Source organism: Tiliqua scincoides, chromosome 4 (assembly GCF_035046505.1).
Source record: "Tiliqua scincoides isolate rTilSci1 chromosome 4, rTilSci1.hap2, whole genome shotgun sequence".
NCBI lineage: Eukaryota > Metazoa > Chordata > Lepidosauria > Squamata > Scincidae > Tiliqua > Tiliqua scincoides.
In genome coordinates, this window is record NC_089824.1 from 17,259,526 (window position 1) to 17,281,692 (window position 22,167).

General features: G+C 40.1%; 1 protein-coding gene across 1 annotated transcript in view; it reads left to right on the forward strand.

Moving 5' to 3' along the window:
* EIF3H (eukaryotic translation initiation factor 3 subunit H) overlaps positions 1-22,167 on the forward strand; it is a 66,478-nt gene that overhangs the window by 1,948 nt on the left and 42,363 nt on the right. The window contains exon 2 of the mRNA XM_066624872.1: positions 10,603-10,759. Coding sequence (XP_066480969.1) covers positions 10,603-10,759 — 157 coding nt within the window. The remainder of the gene's footprint in view (positions 1-10,602; positions 10,760-22,167) is intronic.

The window sequence follows — 22,167 nt, forward strand, 5'->3', positions numbered from 1 at the left end:
GTATTCCCCTTAGCAACTGGTATTTGGTGGCCTTCTGTCTCCGAACCTTGATGTTTGTTTTACCTGTTAGGGTGGTACCTCTTGATAGATTTTATGCATTTGTTTAATCTTTTAAAGAAGTGGTTCTCACACTTTTAGAACCGGGACCCACTTTTTAGAATGAGAATCTGTCAAGACCTGCTGGAAGTGATGTCATGACTGAAAGTAACATCATCAAGCAGGAAAATTTTTAACAATCCTAGGCTGCAATCCTACCCACACTTACCCATGAGTAAGTGCCATTTACTATCATTGTTAAAAGCATATATAGAGTAGCCTGTTAAAAGTACAGGACTGTAACTTTCCCCAATGCAGTCATATGCCATGATAGCATCAAGTCTAATATAATATATTAAAAATAAGTATTGAAATGAATGGGGACCCACCTGAAGTTGGCTCACGACCCATCTGGTGAGTCCCAACCTACACTTTGAGAAACACTATTTTAAAACCATTAAGGCTAGTGGTAGTGAATTTCATAAATGTATTATGGCTTGTATGAAGAAGTATTTCCTTTTGTTTGTCCTGAATTTGATACCAGTCTTCCCTCTCTTTCCCTTCACCCACATGTGCCAATTAGAATTTGGTGTTTCTGAATTTTGCTATGTAGAAAGCTGAAATGAGTGAGCATTATGGAAGTGAAGGGTCTAGCCTGTACTTAAAATGAGGTACAGGAATTAAAGTATTTATGGAACTCAGTCTTCTGCTCTGGAAGACCAAATGTGTGACCCTAAATGTGATTAATTCTCCATTCAGTGGTGAGAAGGTGCTTGTTATTTTACTTGTTTTCATTCTTGTACCTTCAATGAGGTGGTGGGGAACAGGCCTCATTGTAATGGATCTAAAAGTAAAGAATTCTATTGCTTTAATTGGCTCATCCATTTGTTTAGACTGGGGTGCCAAACATAAGACCTGAGGACCAGATGTAGCCCCCAGAAGTTCTTTATCCAGCCCCTGTTATAATTGTGCTCTCCCAGAGCCATCCTTTCAGCAGTGCCGCTTCTGCCAAGGCATCACTTTGCAGAGCCCCTCTCAGCTACTGAGCTGTGAAGTGATGCCTCATCAGAAGTGGTCCTGCTGTAAGGGTAGCTTGCATGATAATTGGGCTCTCCCATATCAAGATCAAGATTTCCATATTTTCTCTTGTCATTTGCAGCTAATGAGTTCGAGAACAAAGTGCTTATTCTGGGCCATCATCTGCTTAATGACAGCACTTCCTGCTTAATGATGTCACTTCCGACCCTGAACAGGTGTAATGAATGCTGTTCAGTCCACTGTACGGAACAAGTTTGACACTCCTGGTTTAGAGTTTTATGAATTACTTTTAGGACAGGGTGAACAAGCTTCACAGAGTGCAGTGGAGGTGTAAAAATAAGTAAATGCATTTTTGGTTGATAAATTTCTGGCCCCAATAAGTCTTCTTCGCAAGTTGTTTTTGTGCAGACTTACTTCTCAGTAAGCATGCACAGAATAAAAGTCCAGTTATGTTCAGTGGGATATTTCCAGGTAAATATTCATAGAACTGCATAGACTACAGGGAGGATCTCCTCTTCCCCACTCCAGTTCCAAGCTGGAAAGTGAGACTGGGGCTTGTCATTGGGCTACACAGTCCATCAAGTTTGGATCTGAAGAGGGAAGTATGCATGGATTGTTTCCAGAGGAACTTTTCATGGAAGTAAGTTCCATAGAGTTCAGTGTGATTTATTTCTACAGAGTCAGATGTTGGATTGTGCTATCTTTCCCTGTCCTTATGCTGCTCTTCAGTATGGAGCCTGGGACAAGTCCCTTCTACCCTCCCACAGTTTCAGTTTTGGAACTGGAAAGGGAGATGGACAGAGAGCACTACAACTTTGGGAAATTTCATACACTCTGAAAACAACCCATGCATACTCTTCAGATCCAGACTTGCTGGACTGGCTGCTGTTGGACCGTGTAGCCCAGTGGCAAGTCCCAGTCTCGCTTTCCAGCTTGGATCTGGAGTGGGAAGGGGATATCCTCCCTGTAGCCATGCTATGCTTTCTGGAACTCAGTATAACTATGGAGGCAATCAGCCCTTCCCCTGCTCCAAGGTGGAGAGAGAGGCTTGGACTTCCCTAATCACTGAACGCTCACTGTGATGAGCGTAATGTGAACTATCCTGCACATACTGGGGACAAGAGGAACCAGTGAAGGAAAAAAGTCAGTTTGTATATTGATAAATGTATGTATGTTATACATCTTGTTGGGCACTCAGCTTGGGTAGAAAATATGACTCAAATGCTGCAACATAGGCAGTTCTTCTAGTGCTGTACTTTTCCATGAAAAACCTTCTCTTCTAAAATGCATTGGTTTCATAAAATTTAGTAGTAGTACAGCTAATGACTACAGAGTTACTCAGATCAAAAGCAAAGTTATAATTTAGCATTTTTCAGATTACTAGAACCCTTGTCTCATGTTCTGCTCACATATTCAATTAATGCAGCGAATGGAATCATGGTTGCCAGCTTGACCTCTGAACTCCTTATATGATTGCTTTCCCCCTGCCCCTCCCACCTGTGTGCATTCATCAGAAAATGAACATGGGCTCTGCTCCTACTTTATGGATTGTTACAAATAAACAGTGAAGTCTGCTTGCCCTCCTTTCACTTTGGGAAGTTTCATAGGATAGTTTTCAGTAGACCTGGGGGGAGGGGCTGAAGGCCCTTTTTTTCTCTCAGCACAGTCCTATGCATGTCTACTTGGAAGTAAGTCCCATTGCACTCTGTGGGGCTTACACTTAGGAAAGTGTGACTAGGATTGAGGCCTAGTCTGGTGTGCAGACTAACAGCTTGCGGAGTGCCATGCCTTCTCTTTGACCAGGGTTTCCTTAACTGCATATCGCAACATCCTGGGGCACTCCCAGGGGTGTTGTAGGCCGCTGGCTAGCTGGTAGTGAGACTGTGCAGGAAGCTACAAATGGACCAAGCTCCTGTATGTGTTTTTGCATGCTGTGAAGGACCCTCCTGCCCGCCCTGAGCCTCTTACTTCGTTTGTAGTGTCCGAACCCAGAAGTAATTGGCGATGACATCATCACCAAAGATTGGGAAGCACTGCCCTAAACACAACCTTCTTACTCTGATTGTGTCTGCTTGAAGACAGATTATGATGTTTCAAAATTTACTTTGTTTTTGAATTCCGCCCAGAGTGTAGTTCAACAAGCAGCATAACCTGGCTCCTTAAGTCCTGACATGGCTTCCAACATAACAACCTCTTAACTCTGTGATGTTTTTATTTTTTTCTTTTATTGTCATTTCATCCTTGAAAAACTTTAAAAAAAAAATAGTGGAAAAGAATGTGTTGGCAACAGCACAATTGTCAGAAAAATGACAGATAAATTTTAAAAGGAGTTTAAATCACAAAGAAGGAATAATCAAATCATTTAACAAAGGAAACAATAAAATGCTCCCAATTTGTCCTTCTCTTTGAGATCAAATCACAAAAACCTGGAGGATAAGCTTTTTCATCACAAAGTCTCCTAGGATTTATTGCTATAACAGAACAATATGTCAGAGAGCATGGAATCTTTTCAGAGGTTGTTCTGTTGGTAAACATGCAGCAGCAAAAAGCTTACAAGAGCAATATCTGGTGTCATTAAATGTCACTAAGCGGGACCATGTCAAAGTGTCAAGCCTACATGTTGTAGGTGGCTCACAGATAAAATTCTGCCTTCTTGTCTGGAAGGGAAATTGGCAGCACTCCTCTGATTAAACCATGGCAATACAAGCTGATGGGCTTCTCACTCTTTTATTCATCAAGCAGATCTCTTGCACTGTGTGCATAGCTGGGCCTTGTGATGGATTATAGTCTAGTCTCTTGGTGCCTTTTGTTCACAGTTGCTAGCTAATGGAGTGAACAGGGTTTTCCATTTATGTGCATAAAACACATGCCACTTGATACAGTTCCTTTTTTAAAAGGTGAAGGGACTATTCTTGATAGCTTGTCCCCTCTTTGTCACCATAAATCACAGCTTCCTTTTTCTAGGTGTTTTGCTCAAGCAACCCAGTGTGTTGCTTGCTAGAGGTGAATACCAATTAATGACACAGCCCTATACTCTGTGCTGGCTCTGTGTGTGTTTTCTGCCAGTGCAGGCTGTTGCAAACATGCCATAAAGCATATCCAGCGTCCTGTATTTCCCAGTGTATTTCCCAGTGGCCCACCAAATGACTCGGGGAGCACACAAGACAACAAGAGACCTGCATCCTGGTGCTCTCCCTTGCATTTGTTATTGACGTAGCCCGTTTCTAAAATCAGCACGTACCCATTATAGCTTGTACCCCTTAATGGATTTTTTCTCCAGAAACTTGTCCAATCCCCTTTTAAAGGCATCTAGGTCAGATACCATCACCACATGCTGTGGCAAGGAGTTCAGCAGACCAACCACACGCTGCGTAAAGAAATATTTTTCTTTTGTCTGTCCTAACTCTCCCAACACTCAATTTTAGTGGATGTCCCCTGGTTCTGGTGTTATATGAGAGTGTAAAGAGCATCTCTCTATCCACTCTGTCCATCCCCTGCATAATTTTGTATGTCTCAATCATGTCCCCCCTCAGGCGCCTCTTTTGTAGGCTGAAGAGGCCCAAACGCAGTAGCCTTTCCTCATAAGGAAGGTGCCCCAGCTCAGTAATCATTTTAGTTCTCTTTTTCACCTTTGGGCAGGTTCATGCAGTAGAAAACAATCCTTTAGTACAGGGGTTCTCAGACTGGTGGGTCATGACTCACCAACCCAAGAAGCTCTGCCTCTGCCCTCTTAAGGGGTGGGGGGAAGGTGGTGATGCGATTGGAGCAAACACACAGCTGGTGGGGCATGGGCTTTTTTTTACTTACCCCTGTCTGTGGGGGCCTCTGGGGGGGAATGTGGGGAGCCTTGCCAAGACTATTGGTCAGGGAAATTTTGTTTCAGAATTTATGGTGGTTTTAAAGGAATTTAGGGTGTTGATTCAAAAAATGGCATGAGTTTTTACTGTGTTAGGAGATACTATGGCATAGGCAAAGCCTCACAAGGGAGCTGCTTGAACCATTCATTAACAAGCCTATGTCATGTCTCCAAAACTATTGAACACAGTAGGACTTGCTTCTGAGTAGATATCCATATGATTGTGCCCTATATGTGATAGGGTAAAACAGATGCCATTTTTTGAATCAGCACCCACAATATACTCAGGAATATGTCTAACTTTTAAAACAGCAAAATGCGTGTTGGCCTTTGTAATTGAAACATATTTTCTGTCTGGGTTGTTTTTTTTTTAACTCCCCATGTTAAGGATGGGATTCTGAGATTGACTAAGGCATGGCTCAATTTAGGATAATCAAAATAGAGGTTGGAAGCCAAGTCTTGTTCCTTGCTTTTATCTTCCTCCCAGTCCATTCATTTCTGACGACTAGATAGACGTGGAAAGCTGTTTTTTCAGGCTTCCCCTTCTGGATGCAAAATGACAGTGGAAATCAGCTCCAATCCATGTGAAAAATGACTTGTTACATGATGATGAGGTTAACTGCTGCTGCACTTAGCTGTCTTCTCAAAATATTTGCACACGTGACCGCTGGGAGCTGCACCCTAAAGATTAATGCTTTTATGCACAGAAGGAAATATTAAGCAGCTCATAAGTATCACAGATATTTGAATCTTAGTGTTTTGATAGCATGGCAGAACACATTTCATCATGCAACTGACAACTAAAACCCTGATTCTTATTTACCAAACAGAATAATGTTAAGATGAAGTAGCTGTCCAGACTTTCTGAAATTCAAATAAAGTAGTAGAGTCAATATTCCATTTATGCTCTGTCACATATGAGCCTGTCTTAAACCAAGCCAGTAGCATTGGCTCATCTAATTTAGTATTGTGCAAACTGACTGGGTTTCTGGCGGATCTTTCCAGCTGTGCTGGGGGATGCCAGGTATCAAATGTGGGACCACCAATGTTTAAAGCATGTGCTTTTCCACTGATCTATAGCCCCTTCCAAATGGTGAGGCCTTAGGTTCTTGAGATGTGAGGCAGCTGTTCGGGGAGGCAACCAGACCTCAAGCTTAACTTGTTGAGAGTGGTCTCAATTGGATCATAAATTGGAGGTTTGGTGGCTTGAATATGCTCTGCTTGGAAAAACTCCCATCCTGTGCTTTCCCACAATTATGCTTCTTGGGTTGCATAGCATAGTAGTTAATGGCATGTGCTCAGAAGTGCAGGTTCAGATCTTAGCTCATCCATGAACTTGCTGGCTGATGGTTGACAAGCTACTCTCCCTGAGCCTCAACTTTCCATCTGTAGTACAGGGATGATACTACTAGGCTACGTTGTAGAGCTATAGAAATTATGTATTGCATAGCAATTTTGAGGTTACAAATACAAAGCTCTTTGAAAAGTCAGGAAAATAGTACGTCACTTCTCTTTGCAGGTTGCCATGTTCATTGTGCACAAATGAGAGAAAGGCAGGCAATTGCTAGCTTTACAGAAAAAAGTGCGTAAGGGTGGTGTTGTTCAAAACAGCCCCCTCCCCAAACTCCTGAAGCTGGTGTAGGCTAAGCGTAAGTTCTTGGGTATCTATGGCTAATGGGATCCGTGTGTATGTGGCAATCCTTCTGCTCAATGATACAGAGGCTGTTTCCCAGATACTGAAGATGCAGCTCGGTGCCGTTCTTAACTAAGGAGTCAGTAAGGGCTTGTATTGCTCTTGCTTTGGCAGGGTATGCAGGAGACTTTCTCTGCTGGTCGTTGGAAATAAATGTCATTGCTGGTAACTTGGCAACTCTTGTGAACCCTTGACGAATATCAGGCTTTGTGCTTAATTGACCCCCTTCCTTACAGATCTTAAAGCATCTCTTTGCAGCAATTCAGTTTTGTGATTGGTTAGGATAAGGATTACTTTCTTTACCCAATGCTAAACACTTATCATATATTTCATATATATGATCATATATTTCACCATTGGATCCAACCTGATCCCAAGCATTGAAGAACTCAACTTTTGAATTCCTACTTCCCAAAATTTGATAAGTTTATGGATCGTCGTGGCTTCTGCTGTTACCATCCTCTCCAGGTGTCACACCTTTCCCCAGTGCACCTGTCAGAAGACTTATGAGCCCCGAACCATTATAAAGGAAGATTATGTGAGTTAATTATCCATTTTCCTAAACTTCGTATACCCTTGTAAAAACACTATGGGCTTCTTTTTTTATTCTGGCCCTTTCCAGTTCACCTTCCTCAGCCCTGAGCTGTTGGTTTCACCACCTGAAACGTCAGCAGTGTGTTCAGAAACATTTTTACAAGGAAATTTTTCAGCTGTTTCCATGGAAATAAACGCATCTTGTGGAATAGATATGACATTTTCTTTTACTCTTAATTAGGGAAACCAGTGTTGCTTATCAAAATTCTAAACTATTTCAATTTCACCATCCTTAACTTAGTGAAAACTGTCACGTATTGCATTGCAAACTGCCACATGGTTTATCTGGCCAGAGGGTCTGATAGTGTACTGTTAAGGACACGGGTGCCCCCTCTTTTTAATAATCGCTTCTGGCCTTCTGCCTACATACCTGGTTTCATTGACAGATCAATAAGACTTCAGTCCTGCTTACATAAGATTAATAGCATATGTTGTAAAGGTACAGAGCTCAATGGCTTTATTTCCTGCAGACCTAGGCACTTAGAAAGGAAGCGTAAAGGTGATTGATAGCAATGCATCTTTGAGAATATAAAAATGTCTTGTTGCTGTCATGTGGCATGTTAGATCTTCTACAAATGGGCTCCTGTTTAAGCATTTCATGGAGGGTAGGGTGGAGAAGAAAAGGGGCAGGGCAAAGAGGTGGAGACTTTGCTTCCTTTTACCTTCCTTCATCACTTCCCATTTGTGTTTCTGTGCTATGTGGAGGACAGCGTCTACAGTCTCTGCTGGAGCCAGAAGGTACCTGATCCCCAGGCTTATCTCCATGGCACTGTCCCTCTGGGTAAACTGGCAAGTGCCTGGTGATGGCAGGTCTCCTAAATCTGTCCCTGGAATCTCCTTCATGCAGTTAGCTGCCCCACTACTCAATCTCTCAGACTGTTGAATAGCTGTACCTGTTCACCACTGCCAATACTTGCTAGTAGCATGAAAGCAACACACATGTTGAATTTGAGATTTTCTTGCATAATTCAGGAAACCCCCCTCCACGTTCCTGTTCAGACCAACTCCTGTCTCTTTCTCAGGCCATTCTTACATTATTGTTTAGGGAAGTGACGGTGGATTTCTAGCTCATTTACTCTTTCTTTTAAACAGGATTGTAGCTTGAAGGCAAATCTTGCTACAGTTAGAGTTTGATTATTGTATTAACTAGTTTAGTTAGAATGGGACGGAGTGCATCACCAGTAGGTACTTGAATTTGGAATAGAGGGCATTGCCACAGGAGTGCAGGTCTGCATTGTAAAGTACGGTAACCTATCAGTTGTATATTCAGATAACTTTTTGCTCAAATACCTTTATTCCTTTCATAAAGTCTCCTTAATGAAATCTTCGCCTCCACTTGACAATTAGTTCAGCTTGAGCAGAATTTTACCTTTGAGTTCTCGACTATTTTGGAAGTGCTTTGCCTGTGAATATCATTTCTAGAGTTTGACAGGGTCTGAACACCGTTTGGCTAATACGTAGACTTATTTTTGCTCATTGATCCCAATTCAAAGTACCTCTTAGGCATGTGTGAGGAGTCTCACTTTCCATACTGCATTAGCTTCTTAAGCTGTTTCTAAAGTTCTTGAAAGTTTTGGTGATGGTGGTTGATTGTGGCTTTTCTGGGAAGTGGGGAGTTGTCAAAAAAACCACTATTCTACCTTTTCTCTTTCCAATCAGTTTATTGATATCACTGCTTCTCACAGTTCTCTCCTTTTACATTTTCTAAGCTATTGAACACTTTTACTTCTCTTTACCCTTTTGTTTTGCTCTGATTTCTGTTAAGGTAGGGGTGTGTGTGGGTTGCCTGCATGTAACAGGCAGAACAAGCAAGTGTTTGGCTGGTTTTGGACTGGCATTTAGATCCAAAGAGAAAAATTTGAGCCCTGTTTAAATAATGAAACATTGGTTATTCATTACCAAGTTTCATTACCAAGTCTTATTGGCAGGCTGGCTAAAGGGTGAGGAAAAAATAAAGTTTAGGTCTATGTCTCCATTGTTTGCTTATGGAAAGCTTATGCTATGTCTCCATTGTTTGCTTATGGAAAGTCATTATAGAATGACTAATTCTAGTCATTGGAGAACTGGTGGGAGTAATCCAGTGTAATTATGTCTATTGGGGTACTGACAGCTGCTCATGTTGCTTAGATTCTACCTTATAGGTAACCTACAACCCATCAAATGAATATTGTCCTGTTGTGTCTCTTGATTTTCCCTCTTTACCAGTTTTGTACGGTTTTACTTTTGGGACAAAAGAGGATATGTCTGATGCAGGGATTGAGCAGAATGTGGGTTTTGAGGGAGACAGCAAAGAAGGTGGTGGGATGTCACTGGGAGATGTTAAGGAAGTAGACATTCAGTTGTATCAGGTTGAAAGGACGCAAAGGGCAGGAAGTTGTGGGAAATTGATTTGTTTGTGTATCTGTCTTGATTTGAATAACCTGTAGGGAAGGTATTTGTATAGGGAAGCTTAGGGATGCTCTTGACCTTGTGATTATGTGAACTCTCTGTGGTGAGACACAGCGTTGGGGGTTGGTGGGTTTTTTCATTGTCTTAGGATCTGTGCGTCTAGCATAGGATTATAAGGATGCATAAAGAATTTGCTGTAATGGTTAACAGCACAAAGGAGGTGTAGAAGCCAAGGAGAGGATTAAGCTTTTATTAGCTTCAGTTTATTTATCCAATTTATACCCAGCCTTTCTATCCAAGAAGACAGCAGTTTAGAACCTCACATGAATGCAATGATCTTCCCACTGCAGCTGATGCTCCATGAGTGCCCAGTGCTTTCCTCTGTCATGTGCTAGCAATGCAAGGCTGTGTTTATGTTGTTAGATCTGGACCTTTGTTGTTTAATTATGTGAAATATGTTTTTGGCTATTGTAAGTCCTTATGCAGTGAGGTAGGGCAACATATAAATTCAAATAGTACATAATTTTCTTTGAGTATGCTAGTGGGAACAGTCCTTGGGGTGCTTTTGAATTGATCAGGAGAGCAGAGCTAAGTACGCATGATGTAATAGTAGCCCTCTTATGGTTTTAACTCCAAAGTAAGTTAAATACATAAACTTAATAAAATATTTGTCATTCTTTAACTAGTGGGTTAGTACATTTGCAGGTATGTTGGCATTCTTTGAGCATTGGGCTATTACAGTTCTATTTCACTGTTTGTGATACAAATTTTACAAAACTATTTGAATTGGATAACCCATTGTAAATGAGATGGGTTATGTCAGAATGCCAGATGCAAGGGAGGGCACCAGGATGAGGTCTCTTGTTATCTGGTGTGCTCCCTGGGGCATTTGGTGGGCCGCTGTGAGATACAGGAAGCTGGTTTAGATGGGCCTATGGCCTGATCCAGTGGGGCTGTTCTTATGTTCTTATGTCCTAATCAAGAGTTGGTATTTCAGGTGGTGCTGAAGATCATTAAACACTACCAAGAAGAAGGCCAAGGAAATGAAGTGGTCCAGGGTGTGCTGCTGGGGCTGGTGGTAGATGACAGGCTTGAAATCACGAATTGCTTTCCATTCCCTCAACATACAGAGGATGATGCTGACTTTGATGAAGGTAATCAGTTACGGTAACCATGTAAATCTCTTCTGGGTCTGCAGCTGTCACAGAAAATGAAGATCACCGAAGAGCTGAAAAATGCTTCTAGTGTTTGATGGAAAACGATGATTCTAAATATTATAAAACTTATTTATGAGAGTTGGGAAACTGTAACAGAGTGCAGTTCACTGCTATACCAGTGTCTCTGCTTGCTGATTTGAAGCCTGAGAATTGAGCTTCCATTAAAAACAATAAAAATAAAGCAAATGTGTAGCCTTTGTGTTTTCTAGAGGGGTCTGAAGAGAGATAGATATGTGAGGAAGCTATACAGAACATCACAGTTCTATACCTGGAGTCCAGAAACCTTCTGCAGACATTGCCTGCAAGTTTTCTAATTCTCCAAAGTCTTGAAAGCTGTCAGCTTGCCTGTTGTAGGGTGTGTAAGCAGGGAAGAAGCAGAGGTTCCCAGGAATACAAATTCAGTACAAGATGCTTGCTGTATAATGAAATTCCATGTGTGCAACTTAGGGCCCAATACTATCCAGTTTTCCAGCACTGATGCAGCTGTGCCAGTGCAGCATACATTGCACCCTCTGGTGGTGGGAGGCAGTCATGGAGGCCTCCTCAAGTTAAGGGTATGTTTATTCCCTTACTTTGGGGCTACAGTGTGGCTGCCACAGTGCTGGAATGTTGGTTAGGATTGACCTCTTTGAGAGAGGGAGAGCGAGAGAGGGAGAGCAAGATGTAAAGTTTGTATATAACTTTAGATTAATGTTAACAGAAAAACCTTCTACTCCATTTGATGCTAATTTTATTTGGATGAGTACTGTCATAACTAATATCTTTGAGAAATGAATCGTCTTTTGGTTCTTGGTTTAACTGAATTGAAATGTTTTGGTCCAAGTCCCCAAGCCAATCTTTGTTGAATAATTAAGAGAATGGTTATACTAATTTTGAAGTTGTGGAAAATTCCTTGAAGGAACTGAATTTAAAGCTTTTTGTCACTTGTAAGCACTCTCCTTACAATGAGGCCCAACTCAACGGAAAATTGTCGCTGTTGTTGCCTTTGTCTTCATATCTTTTGGAAAACATACTGTCAACTCAACAATAGTATGTACCTGTAAATGGCATTACTCTGATGAAAAAGCTAAGTATAAGTTCTTGTTCAGGTGTTAAATCCAGTCTGAGCAGTAAATGAATGGCAATCCCATACGTGTTTACTCAGAGGTAAGTCCCATTATATTCAGTGGGGCTTACTGTCAAGTAATGTGTATAAGACTACAGCCTAAGTGCTATTTCCATTTCAGAAATGTGCCCTTTTTAACAATAGCCAGTATCAACTGAGTTTAGTGTATGCTTTTCTGAATGTTAGTCATTTACTTGGAATACAGGTCCTCTCTGTGTCAAGTGTAATTGTAGCCTGTTGCTGCTTCTCATGTTTCATATAACCAAAATATGAGATAATAAAAATGCAAAAATTAACCAGCCAGCAGAGACTTTATAAAGAGTTTTCTAAAATGTTGTCCTTCCTCCTGAAAGTAGGGAACAGTAAGCTCTTAGACTTGCTGGAAGGGAATTCCACAGTAGTGGGGCTATAACTACCCTTCTTACTACTTTCATTGATTTACAGCAAAATCCTTTGCATGTCTACTTGGAAATAAATCCCATTGTGTTCAGTGGGGATTACTCCCAGGCTGGTGTGTATAGGGTTGCTGACTTAGGACCCAATCCTATCCAAATTTCCAGCACAGGTGCTGCCACAATGCAGCCTCAACGTAAGGGAACAAATGTTCCCATACCTTGAGGAGGCCTCTGTGACTGCCTCACCACCACAGGATGCACTGCATGCCCATTGGTACAGCTGCGCTGGCACTGGAAAACTAAATAGGATTGGAACCTGAATCTCTATATGCCTTGTTGTATTCATAACAGTAATAATGTTCTACTCTTCCTCCAAGGCCCCAGACTATTCCCAATCTGTCGGTCAGGACCCACCTGTGAGTCATCTGATTTTTGGTGGTTCACCAAAGTGTGAAGGAAAGATCAGATAGCTAATTAATTCAAGTCCTGAAGCTATTCAAAAATCATATACTGTAGCTGCCCTGCAAAGAGCTCAGCTCCTGCAGTTTGCAAGCATGTGTAAATGTAGGGAGATAAATGTTTGTGAGTCTTTCTTTCTGGTTATTATTACTTATAAATAAATAAAATATTTCTTTCTAGATATCCTTTTTAAAAGTCTGTTAAACCTAATTGGGTCCCGACAGAGTGTCGTTTTAAAAAGCGGGCCCTGGTGCTAAAATGTTTGGGAACAGCTGCTCCAAGGAGCTCAGGATAGCATACAAGGTCTGTTTCTCGCACCCCCCCCCAATGTTATATGTTATCCTCACAGCAATCCTGCAAGGCAGGTTGAACTGAGGTGATAACTTTTCCTGTGAACTTCATGACTGATCAGAGTTATTGACCTGGTTCTCATAGTCCTATGTCCTTTGATCAAATAGACATTGATAGCAAACAAACTGCTCCCTTCTATGTATGGCTCTAATGCTCTGAACATTGCATGCCATTTCCCAATCTCCACTGTGCTATGGTACTTGAAAGGAAATGATGCTGAGGCGAGGTTTGGTTTTCTGGTCAGTCATTTCTTTGATAATGTGCAGTGCTACATAGGAGCAATCATTGGTACCTATCTTTCCTGAGAATTCATAGCTAATTGTGCTCTGTAAGTGAACAAAGATGTTGCCATCACAGGCATGGATGATAGATCATGTTCCTTTTACTTCTGCTTTTTTAGTATTTTCTAAAAAAGTTTTAGAAACATTTTCTGACAGATGTTGGAGATGCTTAATGTCTTACATGAGTGAGAAAGAAAGGAGAAGGAATTGTTGTGTTCAGGGGAGAATTTTGGAGTTGTGGATCAGTTGGTTGAGAAATTTAGAAATGGATTGTACAAAACATTTGGAATTCCCCCCATCAGCTTTTCTTCTTCTGATACAAAATTAGATTTCTTGTCCCTGAAGGAATTATCTTCACCTCTCTCTATGAAGTTGTGTTACTTATTGTTCATTCCTTTCGACAGAATGGAGAAACAATCCAAAGTAAACAATACAAGCTAGTTTTTGTTTAATATTAATCTTTTGTGTGTTCTTATTGGTAGAAAACACTACATGACTAAAAATTCAGTTGAAAAATTCAATTAAAAAGTTGAATTTAAAACAAAACAAAACATTTTTCTCATGTGTTTCCTTTGGGAAATTTTTAAAGATTAATGCTCACCTGCTGCCCACCTCTTACTTGACAAGCTACAGAATAAGTTATTTCAGGCAATTAGGTATAGCTGCAACAGAATCATAAAATTTGAGATGTGTATTTAAATGGGCTACTTATTCAAATCTCCATTAGGGGGCACTGTTACCCAACTTAAATATAATAGTCTGTGCAATGAAATGAGGCTTGGAAAATGGGGGGGGGGCATATTTTCATTTGCTGTGGTTGATATTTTATTTTTATACAACCACGTTCTGTAATGTCAGTGCAATGAATAACATGCATATCTTATAATTTTCTGTCTGTATCTTCCAGCAGATTTTATTTGTTTTAAAACTGCAAAGGCTGAGGTAACCTCTAAAGACCAATATACGTTTACCTCCGAGATTTCTCTGTTGAGCTGAATGAACAGTTTCTACCATTCTGTTAAACCCCTTTCATATACTTTAGGGCCAAACTCGGTTACGTGGAATGTGTGGTTGCCTCGCATCGCATCTCCACTGCAACTTTTGTTAAAATACATGTGATATAATTGTGTCTGGTTCTGTCCATCTCCACTCTTCACATTTGCTGCTGTTTTGGGAGCGAGTGAAGCACTGAGCACAGGATGTCAAGTCATCTTTTATGTATGTTACTTAGGAGAAAATGCAGGGTTACTACATCCCTCATAACATGTAGATTTTTATCTTAGAAATGAGCCTCTCTCAAAGAATTGAATTTATATTTTATCCTTAGCAAACTGAAATGGTTTCATATGATGTTGCTTTTGAAGTCCCAATATAGTTGACTGTGTTGTACTCTACAGTGGATAATTCCTATCCTAGGAAATTACTTACTGTATACTATCAAAAAATGGAGGGATGGACCTTGTTCGGGCGACTCGCTTCCTGGACTTGAGCTAGAGTTGCGCTAGGGCGCTGAGGAATGTTTCAAAAACAGTTTGGGATGTGATACTGTATTTAGAGGTGGGGAAGCATAAGCTGTTGTTTATCAGTGTGTAGGCTGGTGTTTATCAATGTTTGTCTCCCATGCTACCACTGTGCATAGTTCATCTATTGGAAGTATTGCCAGAGGTAACTGGCGATGATGCTAGTGCCAGTTACTTCTGAATTGGGAGGCCAGGCATGACAAATACTAGTAACTCGAGGAGAACTGGAGGGCTTTTCTGAGCAAATGAAAAGCGCACGCTGGAGTTCTGCCCTCCGAGCAGAGCCTCCTACCACTGCTTGTCACTCTGCTTTGCTGGTCTAACAGAGTGGGGGTCCTGTGTGTATCACCAGGTTGTACCTCAAGTACCACCAGTGATATGCAAACCACTGGTTGGGAAATACTGGCACAAGCCATTGGGTGCACCTAAAGTAGATTTCTGAATTGTGCAGTCTTCTGCACTTTTCTTCAGCTCTCCTTCTTTGTATCATTGGAGAAAGAGAATGGAAGACCAACACATAGCCCCTGAGTTGTGGGTTTGCTTTGCTCCATCCCTCCTGTGTTATGGCAGTTGTTTGGGATAAGAAGAACAGTGTACATGTGTGGTGTATTGAGGGAAGAAGCTGAAAACTGGTCCCAACCTCTCCCCTGCCCTGAAGATGTCATCCACTCACTCCCAACCTCTTGGAGGTTTGGTATCTTCAGTTTTATTCCATTGCAGCCTGTGCATGTTTTTGTCTGATAATAGCCTGCAGCTCTCGCTTTGGTAGCATACTTGTCCCAACTAAGTTAAATTCCTATCCGTTAGTCATAATTATATGACATAAAAGCCTGCAGTGTACTTTTCTTTTTTTGCATTTTACAAGACAAACAGCTGTTCAAATTTTTTTTTTTAATTTCCTGTGTCCTATGTTAACACAAAACATCATCATCTTTCAATGGCTGCATTTGTATGGAAAACATAATATGCTATTAATCTTCTGAATGCATTTTAAGAAACCAAATATATATAAAATTTCCAAAGCTGATAGAATGAATCTGGGGAGAAAAAGCATGACCATGGAAATTTAGCTTTGTAGAGAAGTTGTGCAGGCATGTAACTGGAGATAATCTATATGCTAAATTATTGATATTAATCTTTGGCAATCTGCATGGGCATTTGCTGCAAACAGCAGAATTTTGAGAATGTTAACTTATTACAGTCTATTGACTTTCTGCTGAACAGTCACAGTAACAAATGTGTTGACTGTTTCATTCGTAAGTCATTTTGATAAGTTATGGAAAGACCTTGGCTCTAGTTAACTGAAAATTTAAAATATATGTTTTCAAAACCCCTTTTTAGTCTTGGGCAGCTGAGATAACTTTCAAGTTGAAATATGAGGATTAAAACTAAAATATGATGTGCAGAGTAATATTAATGACTTTACATCCCTTTAGACTTAAGCTGTGAAAATGTTAAAGGGAAAGGATTGTACTCTTTTATATGGCTGTATATATTTAAAAGTTAGGAACATTAAAATATCGCTTTCATACTAAAACTAAGTGTAAGTGAACTCTGATATTTTATACATGTCTGCATAAGGTAAGGCTTCTAAAAAAATTGTTTGGTTTTTAAGACTTAAAATATTTGACATGGTTTGAATTTATAAAGTGTTCAACGGTTATGGCAGCCAAAGACACTTTCAGATTTTACATTACTAACAGATAGTAAAATGCCAAGTGTGGGATTCTAACATGCTGGTTTTCCTTTCTTATTAGGAGAGATCTGAAATGCCAGGTACTATGAATGGGAAAAGAGAATTTCCTACAATATATATACAATATGTAGTGGGTTTTAGTCCTACAATAAATAGCAACTGTATCATTTTATGGGTCATATTAAACCTGGTATAGTATTTAATAAACTAAATTAAAACTGAACATTCTTTTCAGGTTCAACACGTAAGCAAATCATCTCTCTGTCTCTACCAGCAAGATTTTGCCTTTGTTTTTATTAAAATATTTATGTACTGCTTTGCAACAAAAAGTAGTTTAATTGATAAGAGAAATTTTAAAATGCTTCTCTCACAATCTTAAAAAAAGAGACCATAGCAAATATCCACTGATAAATATGCTATACTGGCATCAGTAGGGACAGTTGTTTTCCCCCACTACGTATGACAATCACTAGGATAAGATGTTCACCAAATCTTAGCTTGCTGATCTGTTGAGCCCAACTCTGTTTTAAACCGTAGTTAAGATAAACTGTGACTCTGTATGGCAACTGAACTGACCCTTATTGTGGCATCAGGTTTTGTGGATTAAAGCCCACTTCATCAGATGTGGTGTTTATATTTAAAGTGCCACAAAAGCTTAGACTGCAGTCTGAAATGTACTTACGTGGAAGTCTCATTGAACTCAGTGGGACTTGCTTCTGAGCTGACATGCATCAGATTGTGCTCTTAGATGTTTCATGTAACTCTGACTTCTAGGAATGAGTGTGTATTAGGATGTGTGTATTCTTTAACTCCACAGTTCCTTTACACTTCTGGTAAAGCGAAATGGCCAAGAGTAATTTGCTACCTCATGTCACCAGGTTGTGTTTTCACTTTAGTATACCTGTTGTGTTCTAGCATTGCAAAATTATGAGGTCTACCTCATGCAGCAACATATAGTTCTGTGCAGTGAACAGAGTGGGGTTTGCAATCTGTTATTCGGAAAACCTTTCATGGCTAGCATTGCTTAATTCAGGAGGGTATGGAGCTCTTGTGCCTTTAATAGCTATGTGGGAAGGGAAATTCTGGAACCAATCTTCGTGCTGCTTCATTCAGAATCCACTACGACAAGGCAAAAGTTATTATTAAAGCAGGTCGAACAAATAGATTTCTGTAAATGAATGAAATGGAAGTTGAATGTATTCTGAAAATACGTGATGGGGTTGTGGAGGTGAGTAAATTGGTGAGCAAATGCTTTCTGCACAGATGATGCAAGATTGGTAGTGCAACTTGTAGCCTAGCAGGTTGCTGGTAGATCTTCTCATGTCTACTATTAGTTCTCAGTAACCACATTTGGATGCCATCAAGTTAAATTAGACTAGTAATAGGGAAAAACCCTTCAATTCTTGAGCATCAAGTTCCCAGTTGTTAGCAACAAGATTTCTGGTGCATGTCCGTTGGCTAAATGAAGGACAGTTATATCTGTGGCCACTTCCTTCTGTCACTTTAATGCATTTACAAGACACGTGCACTTATTCAGCACTGAGGTTGCAATCCTGTGCACATTTACCCAGAAATATGCCCCATAGAACACAGATTCTTGCTCCTGAGTAAACCTGTAAAAGACTGTTCTGTAAATCTCTGTTGTGGCTCATTATAACTATAATGACCTGTTAGTTTCTATAAGAACACTGAGTAACTACTTTGTTTCAGCTGTTTAGGGAAAAATTCTAATTGTACTGCTTTCCACCTGCTACCTTTTCTCCCATAAAGTAAAGTGGCTTAAACAGAGGAATAAAAATTGAGTAGTAAGTGTATGTTTGACAAGATCACTATTTGGAACCTTTGTAGTACAAATCGGAACCTTGTACAGCTCTTGCACTTTTAAGAGAGATTAAAACTCCTGGGTGGAATGCCAGAGGACCATACACAAGGCTTATTTGTCTTGTACTGGATTGCTTCAGGTGTGCCCTTTTTCCCAGGGCACCCTCCTGCACCAGCAGACAAGCTGCTCCCAAACGTTGTAGGGCTCTCATAAGCTACCTTTGATTCAGTGTGAGAATCTTTAGTTGGACATAGATGCACCTGGAGGATGGATGCATGTTGGATGCTCTGGAGGTGCACCTGCAGTTAGACATGGATGCTCTTGAGGTGCACATAGGCATCTGTGAATCCTGTCTCTTGTATGTAGAATGCTTAATCTTTGCGAAGTCTGGAAACATTAGTACCATTAAGCTAAATACTTTCTAGAAACACCACTTTGAAGACTGATTGGAATGCTTTGCGGATTATACATCTTTTTAGTTTCAGCCTTTCTTGTGTCATGAGAGCATAGGTATATTTAAGGTAACATCACATCTAGCTGTCAGTTACAGTGTAGTTTTTAGGTTAAAATGAAGAGACCACCTTGGTCACGCTTGAAATGTGAAAGTGAGAATCTGTTTAGAGTTTACCAAGATTCTTTCTTCACAGAAGTGTTCCATTTAATGCCTTCAGTTGCAGTGCATGTAGTATTTGAAGCATGACCCAATCTTGTTTTGTGCAGTCTGAAAATGGTATTTTGGTAGCAGTATATGCTGGCTTATTGGGAACTGCATGTTGTAGCTGTTATATTTAGGATTTTTTTTTTTTTAAGGAATTGCTAGTTAGGATGTAGAGTTGGAGTAGAAATTTAAGATTTTAGAACCACTGACACTAATAATATGTCAGTTTTATTTGTTTTAAATTCCACTGCATTTGACACTCTGCCTTCTTCAAGTTTATTCTAGGACAAAAATCAGCTTAGTGTTCACAGCGTTCATTTGGAGTATTGGAGGTTTACCTGCAGGATGGATTTCATATTTATTAGCGTTTACAGCTATTCAAGCTGAGATTATCAGAATCCAAATTCACCACACAGAATTTTGCTTACTTGCCTTTGGTGCCAGCTGTTAACCAACACAGCAATTTTACATCAGAATGGCACACAGTTGTGTAAATGCGTCTGGGATGTCCTACATAAAGCACGCCGGATGAATTATTAATGCTTTGAATTCCTTAGAATAGTTGTCCAGTTGCTTTAAAGAAAATTTTTTTCTTTAAATGGATTGTAAAGCAAACTTGATTGATACAGGAGGGGGCAGTGTCTTCCTTTAGATGTTTCCATGTAGCTTGCAAAGATGCACATAGCTCTCTAGGGGATTCTGTCCTGAATAAGTAGACTGATCTGCAGCGAATTTAGTTTGCGGCACACTGATGAGTGTTAAACTAAAGTATGTTAAACCTCAATTTATTACTATTTTAGGTGGTAGGTAAGTTATTCAGCCTCGGTGCTCCATCTTGAAAACAGACATAGTTATGAGTGAAATCAAGGGCTATTGTGTAGAAAAGTGTTCAAAAAATTTATACTGCGCCTTTTCTGTCTTTAGGCAACTCAACATGGCTTCCAAAAACTCATTAAAAACTAGCAATACTATTGTGAAATAAAATCCAGCAGTTTAGCAAACACAAAGCACCAGAAAAATAATCAGAGGGGATAACAAAGATTCAGGGAGCCCAAGAAAGACCTGTTAAAAAAATTAAAAATAAACAAATAAAAGGGGGCCTTCAGCCTACAGCAAGGTGGGGGACAAATGCACATTAGTTTTCCAGCAGATCAGTGTGCATCATTTACCTTACCAGCCTTGCCTAACTTGCAGGTAGGAATATAGTATACTGTAACTCAGTGGTTCTCAAATGCTAGGACCCATTTTTTAAAATGACACTCTGTTGGGACCCACCTAGCTTTATGAGACTTAAAAAAAAAAGTGATCTACAAAGAAATAATATTCTTATTTACAAGTAATAATTATTTGCACAAAAAAAAAGCTATCTTGCAAACCGCAGATCAGCTCCTTGCAGGGCTGTTAGCAGCATTCTGATTTTTGAGTAGCCTCAGGGCTTGTGGCAATTAGTTATCTGATCTTTCCGTCATTCAAGTTTCCATTTTTTTAGGACCCTCCAGAAATTGGGTCCCAACCCACAATTTGAGAAATGCTGCCATAACTACTACTACTACTTCTTTTTGCATTTAGCATTATAGGAATGACTTAAATGTCTACTTAAAAAAAAAAAAGCAGCAGCAGCAGCAGCAGTGAAGTAACCTGTAATACTGCATCCTCAGTAGCTGCAAGTTGTTGCCTGCATTAGTGATTGAGCACTATATGTGTAAACCAGCGTTAAAAGTTTGGAGCACAGAGAGGAGTAGTGCAATTTTTTGTTCCCCTCTAAAAAGTCAGATGCTAGAACAGAATGAAGTGATTGTTGAGATGGGACTTGAGTAAATTGGTTATAAGGAATCCATTTGGACACCAGGTGCCACTCCTAAAACACTTTGAACTGGCCCAAGAGCACTTCTTTTACAGTCATAACAAGAAACAGTTGTGAAAATGGAGGCCTTGTTATTTATAAAGCTTTGAAAATGGTTCATCCTTGGGTGTAGTGCCATGCATAGCTGAAAAAAAATAAACCACAAATCCCAGAAGGGAGAAACTGAATCAGTTGACCTGGCATTTCTTGGCTGTCTTTTTTTTTTTTCCGATCCACTTTATAAAAAAAAACAAAAACCAACTTTCAGCCTCTGACTAGGCCTCCTCACTTTCTTATTGCTGATATGTTGACATTGGTGCATGTGGAACTGCACAAGAAATATGTAGGAGAAAAAGTAAAAGCCACATCACATGGGAATTTAGCAGTGATGGGCGAATTTGAGTCACCAAACACGTGTTTTCCCAGACTCATGCAGACTTGAGACATGTATTTTGAAACTGGAAGTGACTTAGGACTCTGGAGTTTTTCTTGGGAACAAGTGGAGACTTGGAAACTCTGCTGCTGCACTCACTTGAAGAACAACAGAGCTTTTGTTTACCAATGAGATGAAGACATCAGGAGTGTTAAATGAGAACTCCAGCATCCCCCCCCCCGCACCTCTGTTTTTTTTCTACAGAGCTGCACCTGACTTATTTACAATTTCCCACTCAACACAGAGGTGTTAAGCTGCCTCCATGCCAAAAACAGAATCCCAACAGCATTCAATTAATTCAACAAAACTTCAAGGCAGCATTATAGAACATTATAGAGAATTAACTCAAAAGAGAGCTAAAGAGCAGATACACAAATACTATAAAGCAGTTATAAAAACTACAGATGAAAAAGCACCACCTTAAGAAGTATTCCTTCTTTCTCTTCACACAGAGCATTATGCCTCCTAAATCAGTGTTTCTCAAACTGTGGATCGGGATCCACTAAATAGGTCACGAACCAGTTTCAGATGGTTCCCCATTCACTTCAATATTTTATTTTTAATAGACTTGGTGCTATTGTGGTATATGACTACATTTGGGGAAATGTTAGACCTGTACTTTGAACACACTACTATGTATATGCTTTTAACAATGATAAGAAATGGGACTTACTCCTAGTAAGTGTGGGTAGGATTGCAGCCTAGGATTGTTAAAAGTTTTCCTGCTTGATGATGTCACTTTTGGTCATGACATCACTTTTGGTGGGTCCTGACAGATTCTC